The 18,838-nt window shown below is 37.0% G+C and overlaps 1 protein-coding gene across 5 annotated transcripts in view; it reads right to left on the bottom strand.

Annotated features, from left to right (window-relative positions):
• Positions 1-764: 764 nt before the first annotated feature.
• The window catches only part of LOC143343882 (nephrin), a 391,538-nt gene continuing 373,464 nt past the window's right edge, over positions 765-18,838 (bottom strand). For 3 of the 5 annotated variants that reach the window (XM_076769225.1, XM_076769234.1, XM_076769243.1), the window contains 13 exons: positions 14,230-14,374; positions 12,289-12,497; positions 11,792-11,902; positions 10,181-10,387; positions 9,687-9,841; positions 8,404-8,548; positions 7,912-8,042; positions 7,649-7,808; positions 7,216-7,515; positions 3,867-4,166; positions 3,383-3,625; positions 2,576-2,736; positions 765-2,493 (listed from right to left, as the gene is read on the bottom strand). In XM_076769225.1, the coding sequence (XP_076625340.1) occupies positions 2,119-2,493; positions 2,576-2,736; positions 3,383-3,625; positions 3,867-4,166; positions 7,216-7,515; positions 7,649-7,808; positions 7,912-8,042; positions 8,404-8,548; positions 9,687-9,841; positions 10,181-10,387; positions 11,792-11,902; positions 12,289-12,497; positions 14,230-14,374 (2,642 nt within the window). In that variant the 3' untranslated portion in view covers positions 765-2,118. The remainder of the gene's footprint in view (positions 2,494-2,575; positions 2,737-3,382; positions 3,626-3,866; positions 4,167-7,215; positions 7,516-7,648; positions 7,809-7,911; positions 8,043-8,403; positions 8,549-9,686; positions 9,842-10,180; positions 10,388-11,791; positions 11,903-12,288; positions 12,498-14,229; positions 14,375-18,838) is intronic. The other 2 variants (XM_076769253.1, XM_076769262.1) reach the window with 2 other exon arrangements.

The following is an 18,838-nucleotide window of genomic DNA, read 5'->3' on the forward strand; positions in this document are numbered from 1 at the left end:
AAAAAAAAGAGATGCATATAAATACTTTTCTTTTGTGTTTCTCATATGCCATTTACTTTTGTCTCCTGACATTTTTTCCCCCAATTGTTTTAGAAGTATAGTTTTTCCCAGTTGCGTGGGACATCCTAAAACCCATCAAAGTCCTTTTACACTTAGGCACCGATTTCAGCACGTCTGGCAATTCGCTTTCCGGCGACTTTTTAATCAGGCTATATCCCTGAATTAGTGTCACCAGATGTCTACAGGGTGTTCGGCCACCTCTGGGAAAAATTTTAATGAGGGATTCTAGAGGCTAAAATAAGACGAAAATCAAGAATACCAATTTGTTGATGGAGGCTTCGTTAAAAAGTTATTAACGTTTAAAGTTCCGTCCGTACTGAATTTTTTTCTCGAAAATGCGCAAGATTTCGGGGGTATGTCTATTCACCAAAAATGATTGTAATTGACCCCCGCAACCGAAAATAATTTTTCCAAAACGATTTGAAATTTTTTTCTCCGTCGAAAAATTTTACACATTCTCGAATTTTTTTCTAGAAAGTGGGTAGGATTTCGAGGGTATGTTTAATAACCAAAAATGATTATAATTGACCCCCGCAATTGAAAATAATTTTTTCAGAACGATTTGAAATTTTTTAATTTAATTGTTAATAACTTTTTAACGAAGCTTCAGTCGAGAAATTGATATTCTTGATTTTCGTCTTATTTTGGTCTCTAGAATCTCCCATTAAAATTTTTCCCAGGGTTGGCCGAACACCCTGTATAGAACTAAATTAGAATTCGGTAGGTACACAACGAAAATGCAGAATATCTGGTCGGATATCCGCGAAGGTAGACGCAATGGAAGTATCTGAAGTTCGTTTGTGCGAATAAAAATTAGAAGTATCGAGAATCGATTAAAAAATGGAAAATAGTAAACCATGTATCGTATATTCTAATTATGTTCTTTGTATACTTTACACCTTTTTTCTTATAATATTTAATGTATACTCGAAAAGCAACAAACGTATATATTAAATTCAGCACTTTTCACTTTGATTAAAAGTGAAAAATTCATTACCATTCATATCCAACAACGTCGTACATTCCATACGTAAATATTAAAGATATGTTACATAAAAAATTTCAATATCATCAAACTATTTTATTATTTTAGTTCGAATCAACAAGGTCCGATTGATCCTTTAGTTACCAAGAAAGATTCAATTAACATAATTAGGGCATATACGCCAGGCGCCAGTGATATCTACCGATTGAGGGAATCTCCTTCTGTCAGGGACCATAAACTTGTTCCCTTTTTCAAGATCTACACCCACCACCAGTCGTACTCTACCCCACTCCTGTGTAGGGGTACAAACGAGGCAGATACAACGAAAACAAAACACGCATGCGTCACCCTACCGCAAAGTAGGTATAACTGGGTACATTTCTTGTAGACTTGGTGTGGAAAGCTTTAAGTAGGAGTTTGCGGTCCTCGTAGTGTTAGTTGTCACTGAATTATGTGTCATTCGTTTGAGTTACTGAACGCGTCTGAACCAGCCTGTACACTTGTGGTGAGAGGTGGGGAGGGGGGGGGGGGAGAAACAATTGGAAAGGAAAGTAGGCAAATGGAGGGCTCTTATGTTTCTAGCTACAATGAGCATAAATCACTGACACCGTGTGTACATTCATTTTTGAAGAGTATCGATAAAATTTCTTGCATACATGCTTATTCATACCGTTAACTAAATAATATTATAGCTTTACATGTGATGAGTTATATTAAGATGTTCAAATCAGTCTTATTGATCAAATTCAGGTTAAGTTGATCAATATCCTTCGAGAATTTAAAAACTAACATTATCTTCACGCGTTTATTATTGGTATAGTAAGAACACTCATTGTTCCGTTGTATACCATCACTACCGACTTAATATTCGATAATTTAAAATTGATCAGTCCGTCTGACATCGACTTCATTTTTACTACTTTACACCTTTATCGCACACCAAAGAGCTTATACGTCTTATAGTAGGACAAACGGTTAATAAATTTCATTTAGTAGCTAGACGCGCGTATCATCACAGAATTGTCACATCAGACATAATACTCGTTGACATTAAGCGCGTCGGAATCGCATCCCTATACACAACTCTCTTGAGTCGAAATTAATGGCGTACGAACAGTAACGATTTCTATTGAAGGATGGTGTTTACCACTCATCGTCGAAACATTGAAGTCCTGGAATGCACTCTTTGTAGACAAAGGTGTCGGTACACACGACGACCCGTTAGAAACGTCAACTTTCGACGGCCTAGCGTTGTGGTCTATGCAAGCATAGATTGTCGCTTCTTTCGTGTATGGCTTTCCGCCTACGATTACTCCGCTCCCGTAACCTTGAATAGTGCTTAAACCACCAACGCCACTTATGCTTGTCAATTTCGTGTCGGTCGCTAACGTTGATAATGTCGTTGGCCGCGTCAAACATAATTCGGCATAGGTTATCTCGCCCGATAACTAAAAAATCAAGGAGAAGACAGAATATTATCGCTTGATGACAATGGCGGGCCACTTAAATGATAAAAAGGAGTACGCTTACCGGTAAAGTTGGATAATTATTGTAGTCGTGAGAATATGGCTGCAATCCTTGCAGATGATTCACTTGTTGAACCGAGATTGAAGATGGGGGAAGTCCATCTGGAGTGCTTTGTGCAGCCAATGGAGTGCCAGACATTGATCCCGTCAATTGGTAATCTGAACCTTTCAGTTTATTTGTTTAATTCAACTTCTCTGTTTAACTACTGTGATGTATTATTGCATTAACATAAGTATGTAGATATTTTGAGTACAGTATTTATGTATAACTAGCTATACTATCGAGTATAGCTCGTTCACTGCTCTGGACTTAATAAACTTAAGTATCATAGACAGATGACTTGACGGCTAGGCACGCCGATTGGCCGTAGCGTAATAGCGACGCCTGCTCTCACACGCATTCTCATTATTAGTTAAATCGTTCACAACTATAATTCCATCGCGTGACGAAGGACGTGAACGAAACGTATAGGGACAAAGTAAGATAGGACAAGACTGGCGTAACCGTACGTTCAAAATACTAGCCATGAATAGAACAAAAATGTATCTCTCGTCGTTATGGAGACCCTACTACTATGCAGTGTGAGATCAGAGCGAGCCTCTCTAGTGGGAATAAGGCGGTGCGAAGACCTCCTCTCCTTGCTCTTGTCCCGTTTAGTTTGTTAATGCTTAGCCAACAAGTCATCTCTCAGTAGTACATGGAACAGTAAGAGAGAAACGGTACAAGATACTTTTTTTACAACCCCTAACCGTTTTAGAGATATAGTTTTGAATACGAACATTCATATACTAAAGTAAATAAATATCGTACCTTTATTTACTGGTACAACATCTGGATTCCTGTCGTCGGTATCGTAAAGATCTTCCGAACTAGGCGCGGTACTTTTTTTTAACGGTAAATCGCTCGGTCTTTGAGTTCTTCTTTCACTTCTGATTTTCATAGCTGCCAGAATAGCGATGGTAATCAAAAGCAATGCGGTAACCACTCCGATCAAACCCCCTAATAATGGGGTGATCTCGAATGGTACCGGGGTACCTGTAAACAAAATACGTACTGCTTTTGTGCATTTATATTAGAATTCAGTAATTGTGGCAATAAATATATTAATATTGATTCATTAAGGAAAAGAAAATAATCGGGATCCTTCTAGTTTTATTTGCAATTAGGCGTTTAAATCAGGCGGGATCTATTGTATAATTTTATAGGTAGGTAGAATGTGTTGAAGTAGTTCCATAGCATATTCCTAGCAAAATACTGTTTAGAACATACAAGTAATATTTTTAGCATCATTTACCAGTTTGCTTTTCCGCAACTTTTAGGGTAAATCCTTCTAAAAGCGTGGGATCGCTCCTTCCTTTCGCGTTTACCGCATACAAGATCATATTGAGAACTTTGCCCGGTTCTAGATCTTGAACAGTAAAGATCGCGTTCTCTTTGGATGTGATGTTCGCTTGGAGTTTTCCTGTGTGCTGGTCAAAGACTTCAAGAAGAAAATGTTGAGGTTGACCGCCATCAAAGCCAGGGAAACATTCGACCGAGAGCGACTTGGTAGTTTGGTTAGACAATGTACAATTGTATGGAGATTCGGGTTTCCCTATAAACGGTAACGTTACAATAAAGTAGTCGTTCTATGATATATAATTATAATTTTAGTTCAGTATTCATCGAATGAAACTAACTAGTATTCAATTGTACATTTGTATTAGAAAAAATTGCGATCGGTGTATATATCTACAGATTTTTGCCTTTTGAGGGGATTATGATTCGCTTGTGTTGTTACAATAAAATATTTTTGTAACAACATGTGACATTGTTTACAAACACGATAAGTATTTTAAGTTGTTCGACAAACAGTAGTTTGATAGTAATCGTAGCAATAAGACCATATACGAGGGTGTTATGATGGTGATTTGAACGCTGGCTTGTGATTGAATGTTATGGGGGGTTCGCTTCTGGCTTATATGTATATCAACCTGTTGCTCTTAGTCGGTAAAGACGGTCGATCCTTAGTCGCCATCTTTACTGACCAGGCATCAAGGCGACACCTAGCGTTTTCTGTTAGTAAAACTGACTAAGAAAGAAGACGATGCAACACACGTGGTTAATATTCGTTACATCATTATTTTATATAAAGTTTAAGTAAATCCGGTATATTATTTCACGTGCAGAGAAGAATAGTCCAGGAAGAACAACTGCAACGCAATAAACTTGGAGCAAGAATAGAATTACCAAGGTACTGATTACGTTATAAAACATTTTTCGAAACGTTTCTATTCGCTATGAAATGAACACACTGTCTTAACAGTATCGCCATAATATTTAATATTTAACATTACTGATCAGAGAATGCTAATCATTAATGAAAGAACAGTCATTTATGAATAATAGGTTATGTATGTCAGAATTCTCAAAGTGCAACAATATCTACTTAAAAGATAATCTACTTTAAACTTTGAACATAGTTGAGCAGAGCCATAATATAGTACAGTTACTTTACAGCAATTCATACAATCTGTTGCACATATGTTGATTATGTGTTAGTTAGATGTTAGTCAAATGTGTTGATTGTTAAATAATTGGATTTCCCTCAAATGACAAAAATCTGCAATGGAACTTATTGTTTTATCCGCAAATATAAATAATATAGAGTCGCAAACTCATTTCACTAAAGATATTGATGCTGAACAATGAGGGTCCCATTAAAAGTGTTTCTTCGCATTTTCTCCTTTGCCCATGAGTAATTAGTGTTAGCTTTTAGTGACTTATTTATATTTGAGAATAGGTGTTTAGGTTTTTGTTACCTAGTACATTACAAAACGTTGAAATAATATGTTTTAAATAACAAAAAAGCTCAAATTTACAAGGGAAATACCCCACGTATATTGCTGATATTTAAATGAGATTTTGTACTGTCATAGAGTTCATTATCCTAGAGTAGTGACATATGGAGTTAAGTACTTCTTTTACTCATACTCATAAAATTGTAAATACATCTTGTATTCAAGTTTCAAAGTTCATCCTCTCGTTTCATACATTCAGGGCAGGGATCATCAGCTGTGGTTCTATTGACGAGCTTAGCTGATGATTTTTAGACAAAATGCAGTTTCTTTTTTTTCAGATGTCATATTAATCAAACCTTGGGTATGGCTGACCCAAGTTTGCTGATTGAAAGCAAGATTCCAAACAAACATCTTTTGGGACATGACAGTTACCAATTTCAGCATAATAAAGGCTGTGCAAAATGTCATTTAAATATAGGGGATTCGTGTGGGGTACTTTTCTCATAGGCATCTGGAAGTATTGGGAGTACAAATTAGTTCTGTCCGTTTTGAAAAGATGGCTCTGGCTGTTATGATTGTTTCATAGTGATGTTTGAATTGTTTCAGAGAGCTTAGACCATCTATCAACAATATTCAGTGTATATCGCTTTGAGTTTCATACAAAGTTTTCGTTTTTTACTGTGTTGAATATGTCAAATTTTGTGTTAACTAAGCAGCATTTGCGGGAGGTTTTAGTTTTCTGCTTTAATTGGAAGAAAAGTGCAGCTGAAGCGCATAGAATGCTTGTTGAAGTTTATGGCGACAATGCTCCAAGTAATAAATCGTGTAGGGAATAGTTTCGACGATTCAAGAATGGCGATTTCAGCGTTGAAGACAAGCCTCGCTCTGGACAACCAAAAAAATTCGAAGACACAGAACTGGAGGCATTACTCGATGAAGATCCGAGTCAAACGCAAGAAGAGTTTGCAGAATCATTGGGAGTTACGCAACAAACAGTTTCCGTTCGATTGAAATCCATGGGAATGATTCACAAGCAAGGCAATTGGGTGCCTTATGAATTAAAACAGAGAGACGTTGAAAGGCGATTTTTCGTCTGCGAGCAGCTGATTCAAAGGCAACAAAGAAAGGGTTTTTTACTTCGAATTGTGACTGGCGATGAGAAATGGATATTCTATGATAATCCCAAGAAGAAAAAATATTACGCTATGCCCGGTCAATCGTTGTCATTGATCACAACATCAACACCAAAGCCGAATATTCATGGTTCGAAAGTCATGCTGTGTATTTGGTGGGACCAAAAGGGTGTTATATACAATGAGCTGCTACAACCTGGCGATTCCATTACGGGCCAACGCTATAGGCTACAATTGATTCGTTTGGGCCGTGCATTACGAGAAAAAAGGCCAGAATACGAGCAAAGACATGACAAAGTTATTCTTCTTCATGATAACGCTCGGCCTCATGTCGCAAAAGTCGTTAAAAAATATTTGGAAACGCTCAAGTGGGATATTTTACCGCACCCGCCGTATTCGTCGGACATTGCTCCTTCGGATTACTGGTTATTCCGACGGATGCAGCACGATTTGGCAGGTCATCGGTTCACTTTTCTCGCAGAAATCGAAAATTGGCTCCAAACTTGGATCGCCTCAAAAGACGTGACATTATTTCGAAACGGAATTCGAAAATTGCCTGAGAGGTGGGAAAAAGTAGTAGCCAGCGATGGACAATACTTTGATTAATCTGTTCATTCATTTTGTTATGGAACAAATGCATTTTTGACCACAAAAAAAACGGACCGAATTAATTTGTTCTCCCAATAACAGTTCCAAAAATTATTGAATCATGTTCTATGCGTATACGTACCTGCAGGAATAATATGAAATACGCAGGCATTCTTCTGCTGACCAGCAGTATTACTAGCCCAGCAGAATACGGTGCCATAATCCATTTCCGTGACTGGTCGGTATATGAGAACGCTTTCAGTGTGGCGAGTCGAGTTCCTGTAACTTGCTTGGGGCACATCCACCATTTCTTCGGTATTATTGAAGGTCCAACGGAAGCTATCCGGTGGTGGATATGCCTCGACTCTGCAAATTACCCGAGCATCTTCGAGACGCGTCACCCCGTAAATACGCTTCTGATCTGGTACACAAATAGGTTTATCTGTGAACAATGAAAGTGGACGTTGGTTGTAACAAGATTTCTAAAGGTTGAGGATGTTTAGTTTCATGTATCAATTGCAAACCAATATTTCGTGCAGTATTAAGTTACAATAAGATGTTCACAGAAGACTTACACATAATTTTAAGTTCTACATTATTGCTATAACCGTCTCCTTCGACGTTGCTAGCAATACAAGTATAATTTCCGGCCTGGGAACGATTGACCTCTCTCAAAGCCAAACCGTATTGTTGCACTATCACACCATTCTTTGCATTATTCTGAATTACGTTTCCCTGTAATAGAATATTTTAATAATCGGATGTGTATGTAAAGTGAACAACTACAATGTTAGATTTAACAATTCTAAAGAAATTATACTTGGGTGCTTTAACTTACATTGTGTTTCCATACCACTTTATAAGGGTTAGGATTAGCTTGTACTTTGCACTCGAAGTACACGTCGTCGCCTTCTTCGATATCGTCTGGATTCATATTGGATCCCAATTCCAGGTGCAAAATTGGAATAACTAGAAGAAAACACGTCTACAACTATCACAATCCTATTAATCACCTAAACTATAATTACAGGATTTATTATGTCTTCCTTTTCCGAAATAAAGTAATAATTGGCAGTAAAATAAAATTTATAAACTCGAACAATTAAATTGTTCTCAGATACCGTATTTGGAAATACCAAAAGTCCTAGTTTTATTAATTCAATCGTGTCGAGAAGTTAAACATTATTGGAATACATGTTAATAAGACTACCAATATTTAAGATTACTGAGGAAACCTGTATAATAGCTATAACAGAATTTCCAACGTGATACAACTTGTAGAAAATATTTTTCTTTTTTTTTTAAACATCAAAATTCAAGTTTTACTTACAAAAGACATCTAACTTCCACGTGTCTTCCATCGTGCCTCCTTGAACTTTGGTATTTTCTGCCCGACAAGTCATTATTTTGTTATGATCGTGTAAAGTTGGCGTCAGGATTAATGTGGAGCTCGTTATGTTACCATCCTCGGATACCTTTAAACAGCACATGTAAACATTACTTAATCTTGCTTAATATTATACAGTTCTTAAATATGAGTATATGTATGTGTATTTGATAGGAGGGGAAGTCTACTAGAAGGCGATATAATGCGTTTCTACTGTAATTTTGTATTATGGTCAAAGATAGTTATATGTTTCGAGTGTTATTATCGTTTCAAGAGGGGGCAAAAGGCTGGAGTGGGATTTTCTGGCAAAAAACCAGGTCAATAACCCTGATGAAGCTGATGTTCTTCTATATCTGGGTTACTGCTTCGGTGGTAATCTAGTGCGGAGAATTTCGGTGAAGTTGGCGGGCCTGCTCCGGCTAAATCCACTCATCTCACCTCCACGTGGGGCCCCTGGGACCCTGAACCGATTCGATCGGGACAGGGTGCGAACGAGTGAGTGGTAAAACCAGACATAAGGGTTACAGACCCTGGAAGAACCGAGTTGGAAATGAGAGAAGATTGATATATTCCAGGAATAGTGAAACTAATGTAGGAATTATTTTCAGTGAATCCCCCGTGGATGGGTATCGAGGTACGAGGGGCGTTCAATAAGTCCTTAGAAAATCCAAGAGTTGGCGCTCGTAGCATCGAAAATGGTTTGTTTTTAGTAAGCGTCGTGACTCACTAGACAGCTGTCAAAGTCTCAGTTATGAGCAGTGATTAAACACTTATATTTCAAAGGCTTAACACCGAAAGAGATCGAAGCTGAGTTGGATGAAGTTCATGACACATCTGCTCCTGTGTTTGCAACTGTTTACAATTGGGTAAATGAGTTTTAAATATCAAATGGCGTTAAACATCGTGAGAAAAACAATGTTTCTTTGTGTACTATTTTACTTTAACGAAGTCTGTGTGTGATTAATCAAAATTTCTATCTGTGCTTCGGGCGTTTCCTGATATTGAAATCCGTTTAACGAGGAAGAGGACTCCATCAGTCTATTTGTACTCGAAGAAGACCTACAGCCCCCTGAAGGGAACTGCTTTGAAGGTAACGTCGTGGGAATTACCCCCGAATAGGGATGTTTTAATACATAATTTTAAGTCTCTGTTACAAATACTATGAAAATGAGTGTTTGTGTTGTTATTGGTGAAGATCGTTACAAAACGGTAAGTAAAAGAAATACCTTCTCCGTGTAGTTAGTCAATTTTCTTCCGTCTATGTACCAGAACAATTTGGCCGGTGGTCTTGAACCAGCGGTCATGCAGTTTATGTCGTACTTCCGATCAGCACTGAGCAGTGCATGCTCGCTACTCATTATCGTCACGGTTAGTGGTTTCACTGAAATGTAGGAACAATGAGTAAATATACTTTCGATCGTGAAAAAAACTACATCATTTGTGAATCGTCGCGGAAGTGTATGAAGAGGCAATTGTGGACTTAAGCACTATTTCGTGACGTTCAAGTGCATTAAAAACATTAAATTTCGTCATCAGTGAAGAGTGAAGCAACAATTATGTCCTATAAGTTATCGTGAAACTATGCTTTAAGTAACGCTCACAAATTCAAGATAATGTCCGTTTACATTCGTTAACCCCAGCGATAGTAATACAAAAATATCGACATGAGTGCCTCTCTGACTACTGTTTTAGTCTTTCAACAAATGCCATGGAAACTTACAGTGCATTTCGATAGCTACAGAGGCAGACGCAGGTTGACTGATATTGTTGTTGGATGCTTGACACGTGAAGACTGCGTGAAGATCAGCTCTTGAGAGCTGGTTGACGATCAACGTGTTTCTACGAAGAGCAGGGAACTCCCCTGGTTCATCTTTGGAGTCCAGAAGCATTTCTCCGCGCCACCATCTCACTTTTGGTTCGGGGCGACCTGAAGGGAAACGCAAATCAATTAGAATTTCAAGAAACTCGCTGTTTCGTTTTGGATATAATATTCCAAACAGTAAAGCATTAAAAAAAAATACATGGAAGAAAGAGTGAGAATCATAGTTCACCCTGTATGAGAGTGTAAATACGATCCGTAGCGCAGGTGTTTGTAAAAATTCAAACGTGTTGAGAACACCGTTGCATATGTCCTCTCTGGGTACAGAGACTGGGCGAACCAGTGCGACGAGTGTTTGCAGACCATTACCGATTATTTACACAGACAAAATTTATCGGTCGGAACGAAACATTGTATGATTGTGGTTGATACCCGGAATAAAAACCCTGAAAGCGGTCGTGCGAAAAATATTCCCGCGGTTAGGGTGCGGCCTTTCGGGTCGATCGAGCGCGCCGGCTGTTGTACGAGGAGTCGTGGAATTGACAATTCGGATTCGCTTTACGACAGACGCAGTTCTCGATGCAGGACACGTTAAATCACATAAATTTTTCCAACGCGTACTCCAAGCTAGTCTTAGCCTTTTTAAACTCACAGTCTGAACGAAATTTACAAACTAACAACTTCCATCATAGAGTGAAGATAAATATATTAGGCTGATGCAAAAATAATTGTGGTTTTCGCAACCAGAGGCTTCAGCGATTAATCTAAAATGAATTGTTTTGGAACTACGTTCATACGGTATACCACTTTAAAGCGTAATGTTTTTGGTTGTTGACATTTAGTCATATTCGGTTAGAAAAGTAAAAATGGAAAAATTACAAATTCGAGCGATATTATTACACGAGTATAAACTTGGACGTAAAGCTGCAAAAACTGCTTGCAATATTAATAAAGTATTTGACCAAGGAACTGTGACTGAGCGTACAGCTCAACATTGGCTCCAAAAATTTCGTACTAGTGATGAAAGGCTTGAAGACGAAGGGGGTCGCGAACGTCCCTCTGTGATCGACGATGACAAATTAAAGACCATTATCGAAGTAGACCCACGCAAAACGTCTCGAGAGGTTGCAGAGGTACTAAATGTTAACCACTCAACGATTATTCGTCATTTATCTTGAATTGGTAATCCAAAAAACTCGATAAATGGGTACCGCACGAATTAAACCAAAATGAAAGATTTCGTCGGTTTGAAATTTGTTCAGCTTTGTTTTTAAAAAACACAAACGACCATTTCTTGACCGAATCATAACGTACGATGAAAAGTGGATCTTATATGATAATCGATGGCGTTCTACTCAGATGAAAAGCCAAAACTTCATCAAAAAAAGGTTGTGGTCACAGTTTGGTGGTTCAGATGCTGGATTATCTATTACAATTTTCTCAAACCTGGCGAAACTATCACATAGGAGAGATATTTGGAAGATTTATATAATTGTAACATGTGCAACTTACCTCCGGAGACAAGACACTGCAATTTCATGACTCCTCCATCCACGTATGGACCTGCTACTGTTGGCACGGTTTTTCCATGCTCATCGATAATATTTGGTTTATGTGGGGGCACTGCAACGTAGAAGGAAAACATTCTATAAATTTTATAAATAACCCTTCCGTGGACTAACTACACGATCAGCTTGGAAAAATATAGTACACAGCTTCGAACTTCTCTGTCAGACTCGGAAAAGCCAGAATGCCAAGCATTCAGGGCAGAAATTCTTGGGGTTGTGGGACATACTAAAATCTCATGTCCACCCATCTAATCTCATAGTTTAACGATTAGTTCAATTTAATGGTTAGCATCTCGAATAACAATTGTATAGTTAGATCAGTCTTATTTAGAACGAAGTTGTATAATATCTGGATCAGCTGGAGATACACAGAACACTGTGGAGCAGTGTGCAGATGTTTTTATTTTATTAAACTTTAATCTTATTGCATTTGATACAAACCTATTACTGTGAGGTGAATTCTTGAATTTCTGGTGGGGCTCTTAGCAAAATCTACTCGACACCTGTATTCACCTTCGTCCTTCTCTTCGATGTGATTTATATTTAAAGTCGCTGGTTCCGTGATTGTCCTGAAGAACGCACGGTCGTTCAGATGGTCTTTGTCGTTCCAGTGGGAAGCCTTTTCGGAATGTTTGCCCCTCATATCATAACTGAAACAGAACATCTTCGATTTAGGCTTAATAAAAACGCAAAATGTTTAGCCAACATATTTCATAAGGGTTCTGTGAGATTCTTTAATAAAAAAAAAAACTCAAAGTAACGTTACATCCCAAACAGAATTGGTTTTCAAGAAGATATCTGTTACGAATGTTGTACACCGTCTTTAATACTAATCCACGATGTACAAGTTCTGAGGTATCTCCACTGTTTCTTGAGATATTGACTTGTCACAAGTTACGTGACTGGTCCAGTACGTACGCGGTGACTATAGAACAATCGTTTCGCTTGAAAGGAAGGTTTCTCTCGCTTGGCACGATCCTCAATTATGTGGTTGGTAACATTGCCCAGTTTCTCTAACAGAGACCAAACTTTGAGTCACAGAAGCAAGTTGTATTGGAAAAGTCTCCCTCTATCAACATTTTCCTCCCAGGATAACAACTCATTTGCATTCGCTGTGTACTTGGTACGTTAAAGTCGTACTGCACGAAGACTAATGTGTTTTAAAAGTGCCAACTTAACAATGCAAAGATTGCCAACAATAAAGTAAAATACTGAATAAAGATGTTTCATTTTGAAAGCTGTAAGCTAAAGAAAGCTAACTCGAAGGGAAAATCAGTTGGCTCCAGAATCGATAGATAAGCCATAAGTCTGGGAGAGTTTTAACATTAACATCGCGAAAGCAGAATCGTCTGCTGGAATCGAGAGAACTGATGTAAGAAGAAGATTTAATGGTAAGACGCTTATGGGAATTGAACGCTCGTGGAAATAATTAAAGTCTCGAATCCGCAAGCGCAAACATTCGAATAAAGCTGAATTATTCAAAGTTTTAATAGGAAAGTGGAACAGAGTGAACAGTAAGTTATGTTCTTATCGAAATTTCGTCCACTGTTTCGACGTGTTCGATAGAGACTAACTTAATGGGGGAAATTTGACGTCTGTTTCTAAGAGTTTTCGCTTCTCCGTCGGTAAAAAAGAAATGTCATAACACGAGTTCCCCGCAGAGCGAAACAGAAATTAGTTTTCAAGGTTCTCGGGAACTGATTCCTCCGAGTCGTAGGGTTGGGTATATGAAGGAAATTCTACGTCGTTGCCAAAGTTCTGTCCACCACCGAACATTGGACCAGCCCGTTTCCCCCAGGGAAAGCGCCCTAATTGTAAGAACACAATGCGAGGAAGGTCGCGATACCCACAGACAACTTCAGTCAGTTAATTAAACGCGAATTGATTGTCAGCAAGAATCTTTGGAGCAATCAGGATTGCCACAATCAAGTTTGACAATAATTATTGCGATAGGGGATCCTGCTAGGTAAATATTTTAAGGGTTTATTCTGGTCTACACATCATTCTTTAGCGAACTTAAATATCCAACGATTATACGTAAATAAACCCATCGAAATTGTAAGAAAAGGTGAGGATAACTCGAGAACTTTATTAAGTAACGAATTTAATTAGTTCTATAGTTAAGGAACTAATATTTTCTTATTACTATACTGCGGATGTTTATGCATTTGTGAGAAATTTTAATTATCAAAAAATTACAGAATGAACTTAACATGCAAAAATATAAGGAATGCTTAAAGCAAGATACGAATTATTCTGTTTGGGGGTTGAGACAAACCTCTACAAAACTCTGATTTCATTAATTCTATTAACAAAAATATGAATTTGCGTAAAGATCTGCAGTCTATTTATTACACTATTGAGAATAAGAAAGTCACTAACCTGTAGATAGGCGTGATGTCGCTTTTGTACCAGACGACCAAAATGGCGGAGTCGTTTTGTCGCGGGGGTCGTATGTCGCACGGCAATTCCGCTGTACCCTGAATAACTGCCCTCGCTGCTATAGTTGGTCCTGTAACATATACCACTGATTAGATAGTTGTTGTCTGTACTGCCTTTAACAAAGTAAAAAGAATCGATAAATCTAGTTTTTATTAAGTTTACTTTCAAAAACTAAGTAAAACTTTTTTCATTCAGATTTTACATTTAAAGCCACGGAGTTAAAAAATATTATTTGCTAGCAATTTATACTAAATTCGATTAATTTAACGATTTTAATGAAATCTCAACTCGTTGGAAGATATTCCTATGAACGATTAGAACGATGTCTACAATATTTGATAGAATCGATACGAAATATTTTACCGTGTCGTATTACAATTTTGCAAAATGGAGAAATTGTTTTGCGTAGGTACATTTTACTTGCTCGGCGACTGCATTATCTGTCTTAAAGTATGATGAATCAAGAGCCGTGCGAGCAATTATCTGTTTCAACGAAAACCTAGATAAAAGACTAAAGATGATATCGGTGGCTGTATTAACACGCGATTTCACGCTCCAGAAAGCACTCTTTCAGTGAACGAACCGCTTTTCGGTCTCCCTTCGAGTCAAATGTCGGGGAATCGGAGAGAATATTTGTGGAGGAAACAAAGAAGTGAGAACAACCTAAGAGGGAAACCGTCTGCCAGAAAGCGGAAACGTTCTAAATAACTGTGCCATCGGTACAGCGTGTTCCAAACTTCCACGATCACGATGCATTGCAAATTACAGAAAAAATAATACACTTATTTACCAGATAAATCCTTTGACGTAGAGAATAACAATTATCAAAAAGAAAGAAGATACATCCCCAGATAAAATGATAGCACACGCGTGCTATCTTTAATATCTTGTGTTAGGATTATGCTAGCGTGGAAACTCTGAGTTATACAGGGTGTTCGACCACACCTGGGAAAAATTTTAATGGGAGATTCTAGAGGCCAAAATAAGACGAAAATCAAGAATACCAATTTGTTGATGGAGGTTTCGTTAAAAAGTTATTAACAATTAAATTCAAAAATTTCAAATCGTTTTGGAAAAATTATTTTCGGTTGCGGGAGTCAATTACAATCATTTTTGGTGAATAGCCATCTCCTCGAAATCCTACGCATTTTCGAGAAAAACATTCAAGAGGTTTTCAAATTTTTCGGTGAAATTGAAAAATTTTAAATCCTTCTAAAAAAAAAAAAATTTCAGTTGCAGGGGTCCATTATAATCATTTTTGGTGAATAGATATATCCTCGAATTCCTGCGCACTTTCGAGAAAAAAATTCTTTACCGAAAATACAATGTCTGACCATAAATGAAATTTCAGGCGTAATCCCCTAAAATTTCATGCATATGTTTAAAAAGTCATAACTCCTGAATGGATTGAAGAATTTTAATGTTTTAAAATGCAAACGACGCGTATTTTAATCAAGAATATGTAGAAATTCCAAAAATATTCAAAAAGTTGCTCCTTAACCCCGTAAAATTGAGAAGAACCCCATAAACGTGGTCGAAAATTGAAACGACCATAACTCCTACAATAGTCAATGGATTACATTGAAATGTAGTCTGGAAATAGAGCTCATGAATACTTAAAAATAAATATTAGACAACATTTCCATAGAGCGTCAAACAAATTTATTAAAAATGAAAAACCTAAATTGTAGAGCGGTACATGATCGTAAAAAGAACGCAAAAACGTTTTGCATTTTTTTAAAGCGTTTCTCAAACTTTAAAGAAATATCAAAAGAGGAAAACACAGTTATACACATACAGGGTGTTATTAAAAGTTATTAAAAAATTAAATTATAAAATTTCAAATCATTCTGGAAAAATGATTTTCAGTTGCGAGGATCAATTACAATTATTTTTGGTGAATAGAAATCTCACACACTTTCGAAATCTTACGCACGTTCGAGGAAAAAATTCGTGTAGGTGGATAAATTTTATTAATAATTTTTAACAATAATTTTTTTATTAATTTTTCAACGAAGTCTCCATCAACAAATTGGTATTCTTGATTTTCGTCTTATTTTGGTCTTTAGAATCTCTTATTAAAATTCTTCCCAGGGATGACAGAACACCCTGTATATACTAAACTATATTTTTCTAATAATGTGTACAACCTCCTTTGTTTTCTATGACTCTCACAATTCTTTTAGGTAAAGAATTATATAATTCTTTAATTTTTGTTTGGACTAAATTTTCCCATTCAGTTATAATGCAACTTTTTAATTCATTTATATTTGAAAATTGACGGCCATCGGGTATACAGGGTGTTATTAAAAGTTATTCTAGAGGCCAAAATAAGACGAAAATCAAGAATACTAATTTGTTGATGGAGATTTCGTTAAAAAGTTATTAACGTTTAAAGTTCCGCCCGTACTGAATTTTGTTCTAGAAAGTGGCTAGGATTTCGGGGGTAGGTCTATTCATTAAAAATTATTATAATTGACCCCCGCAACCGAAAATAATTTTTCCAGAACGTTTTGAAATATTTTTTTTTTTGACGAAAAATTTAGGCACCTGTCGATTTATCTTAAAAATGCATTTTTTATTTTTAATAATTTTGTTTGACGCTCTACAGAAAAGTTGCCTAATATTTTTTTGTAGGTACCCATGAGCTCTACTTCGGAAAAAAGTTTCATTGAAATATATTCACTATTGTAGGACTTATTGCTGTTTGAAAATTGGACCATTTTTATTGGGTTTTTCTCAGTTTACGGAGTGAAGGAACAACTTTTCGAATATTTTTATAATTGCTACATATTCTACACTAAAATGCGCGTAGTTTGCTTTTTGAAACATTAAAATCGTCCAATCCGTTCAGGAGTTATGACGTTTTAAAGATTCCCACGAAATTTCGGGGTAACATTTCTGGCCAAAAATGATATTTTCGGTAAGGAATTTTTTTCTCGAAAGTGGGTAGGAATTCGGGGGTATGTGTAATGACCAAAAATGATTGTAATCGACTCTTGCAACCGAAAATAATTTTTCCAGAACGATTTGAAATTTTTTAATCTAATTGTTAATATCTTTTTAACGAAGCTTCCATCAACAAATTGGTATTCCTGATTTTCGTCTTATTTTGGTCTCTAGAATCCTCCATTAAAATTTTTTCCAGGGGTGGCCTAACACTCTGTACACTGCTCGTGAGAGCATTGCTCAGCAATTCTCGATGATATTAAGGTCGGGTGAGCACGCCGGTCATTGAAGAATAGAAATATTCTCCTTTAAAAAATATTCTTTAACAATTTTGGCAGTATGTACTGCAGCATTATCTTCTTGAAATATGTGTACGATGTAACAGCAATGTGTTCTGCATATGTATAAATTTGGTTCTTTATGATTTGAAGTTACGTGATGCTATTCATTGTGTTCTGACAAGCTTAATGTGACACCAGCCCAGACCATTACTCCACCTCTTCTCATCCGTAAAGATTACTCGCCTCCAAGTCTTTTTCCAAACTACATGTTCCTTTGCAAATACCAAACGTGCCCCCTTATGTCTTATAGTTAATGCTGGTTTTGTCATTATTCTACTTCGGTTTATAATGTTGCTAATCTGAAGTACACGACGAACATTCTGTGCATTTGTTTCCACTCCAGCTTTCTTAGCGATCTCCCTCGTAGTAACACAAGAATTGGAAGCAGCACGTCTTATTGCTCGTGTATCGCGTTCAGATAATTCTGCTGGTCTTCCTGTATTTTTAGCAAATTATATATAACTTTTCTACTGCGACTAACTTATTTTGCAATTTGAGTAATTGTCTCTGATTCCTCGGAGCTAAAATTGTGCTAATTTCATTTTCACTAAGCTTTTTGCCACGACTCATTATGAAAATAGCAATCTGTTAAAACTCTAGACACCAATTGAACGTAATAACTCAATGCAAGTTCATGAAACACCGAAGAAATTATAAATACTGTTTCAGTGTGCTATCATTTTGTCTGCGTTGGATTATATGTTTCTTTTTCAACTAAGAGAACTTATTGAAGTAAAGTCAGTCTATGTTACGTTTATACCTTGTTTGTACCTTATTCTTGGAAGGTACGTTATACATATAACTCAGTTTCCACGTTAGCATAATTCTTACACGAGAAATTAAAGGCAGCACGCTTGTGCTATCATTTTGTCCGGGAGTGTAGTAAGATACAAGAAGACTCAAATAAAAGGTATCTGAACAAAGAAAAACAAAGAAAAAAATATGTCTGGGCAACAAACGCATCGAGAAGAGGATCATAATAGAACAAAAAGATTAGAAATCATTGTGGTAGCTGGTCTGATTTCGTTTACCCCTTTCTGTGCGTAGAAACAACTCAGCCAACCGAGATAGCCGGCTAAGCCGATAATCCGCGGGCCAGACAGTGTCGAGAAATCTTACGACTGTACTCAGCTTGGCGCCAACTTCCATGGGAGTGTTCACCTCTGCCACTTCCTTACATCGCTCGAATATTCCAAAATCGTATATTCCGGGAGTATCTCAACTGTGATCAAGGTATAACCGCGAACAGGATTATTTTC

The sequence above is a fragment of the Colletes latitarsis genome, chromosome 1 (assembly GCF_051014445.1).
Source record: "Colletes latitarsis isolate SP2378_abdomen chromosome 1, iyColLati1, whole genome shotgun sequence".
Taxonomy (NCBI): Eukaryota; Metazoa; Arthropoda; class Insecta; order Hymenoptera; family Colletidae; genus Colletes; species Colletes latitarsis.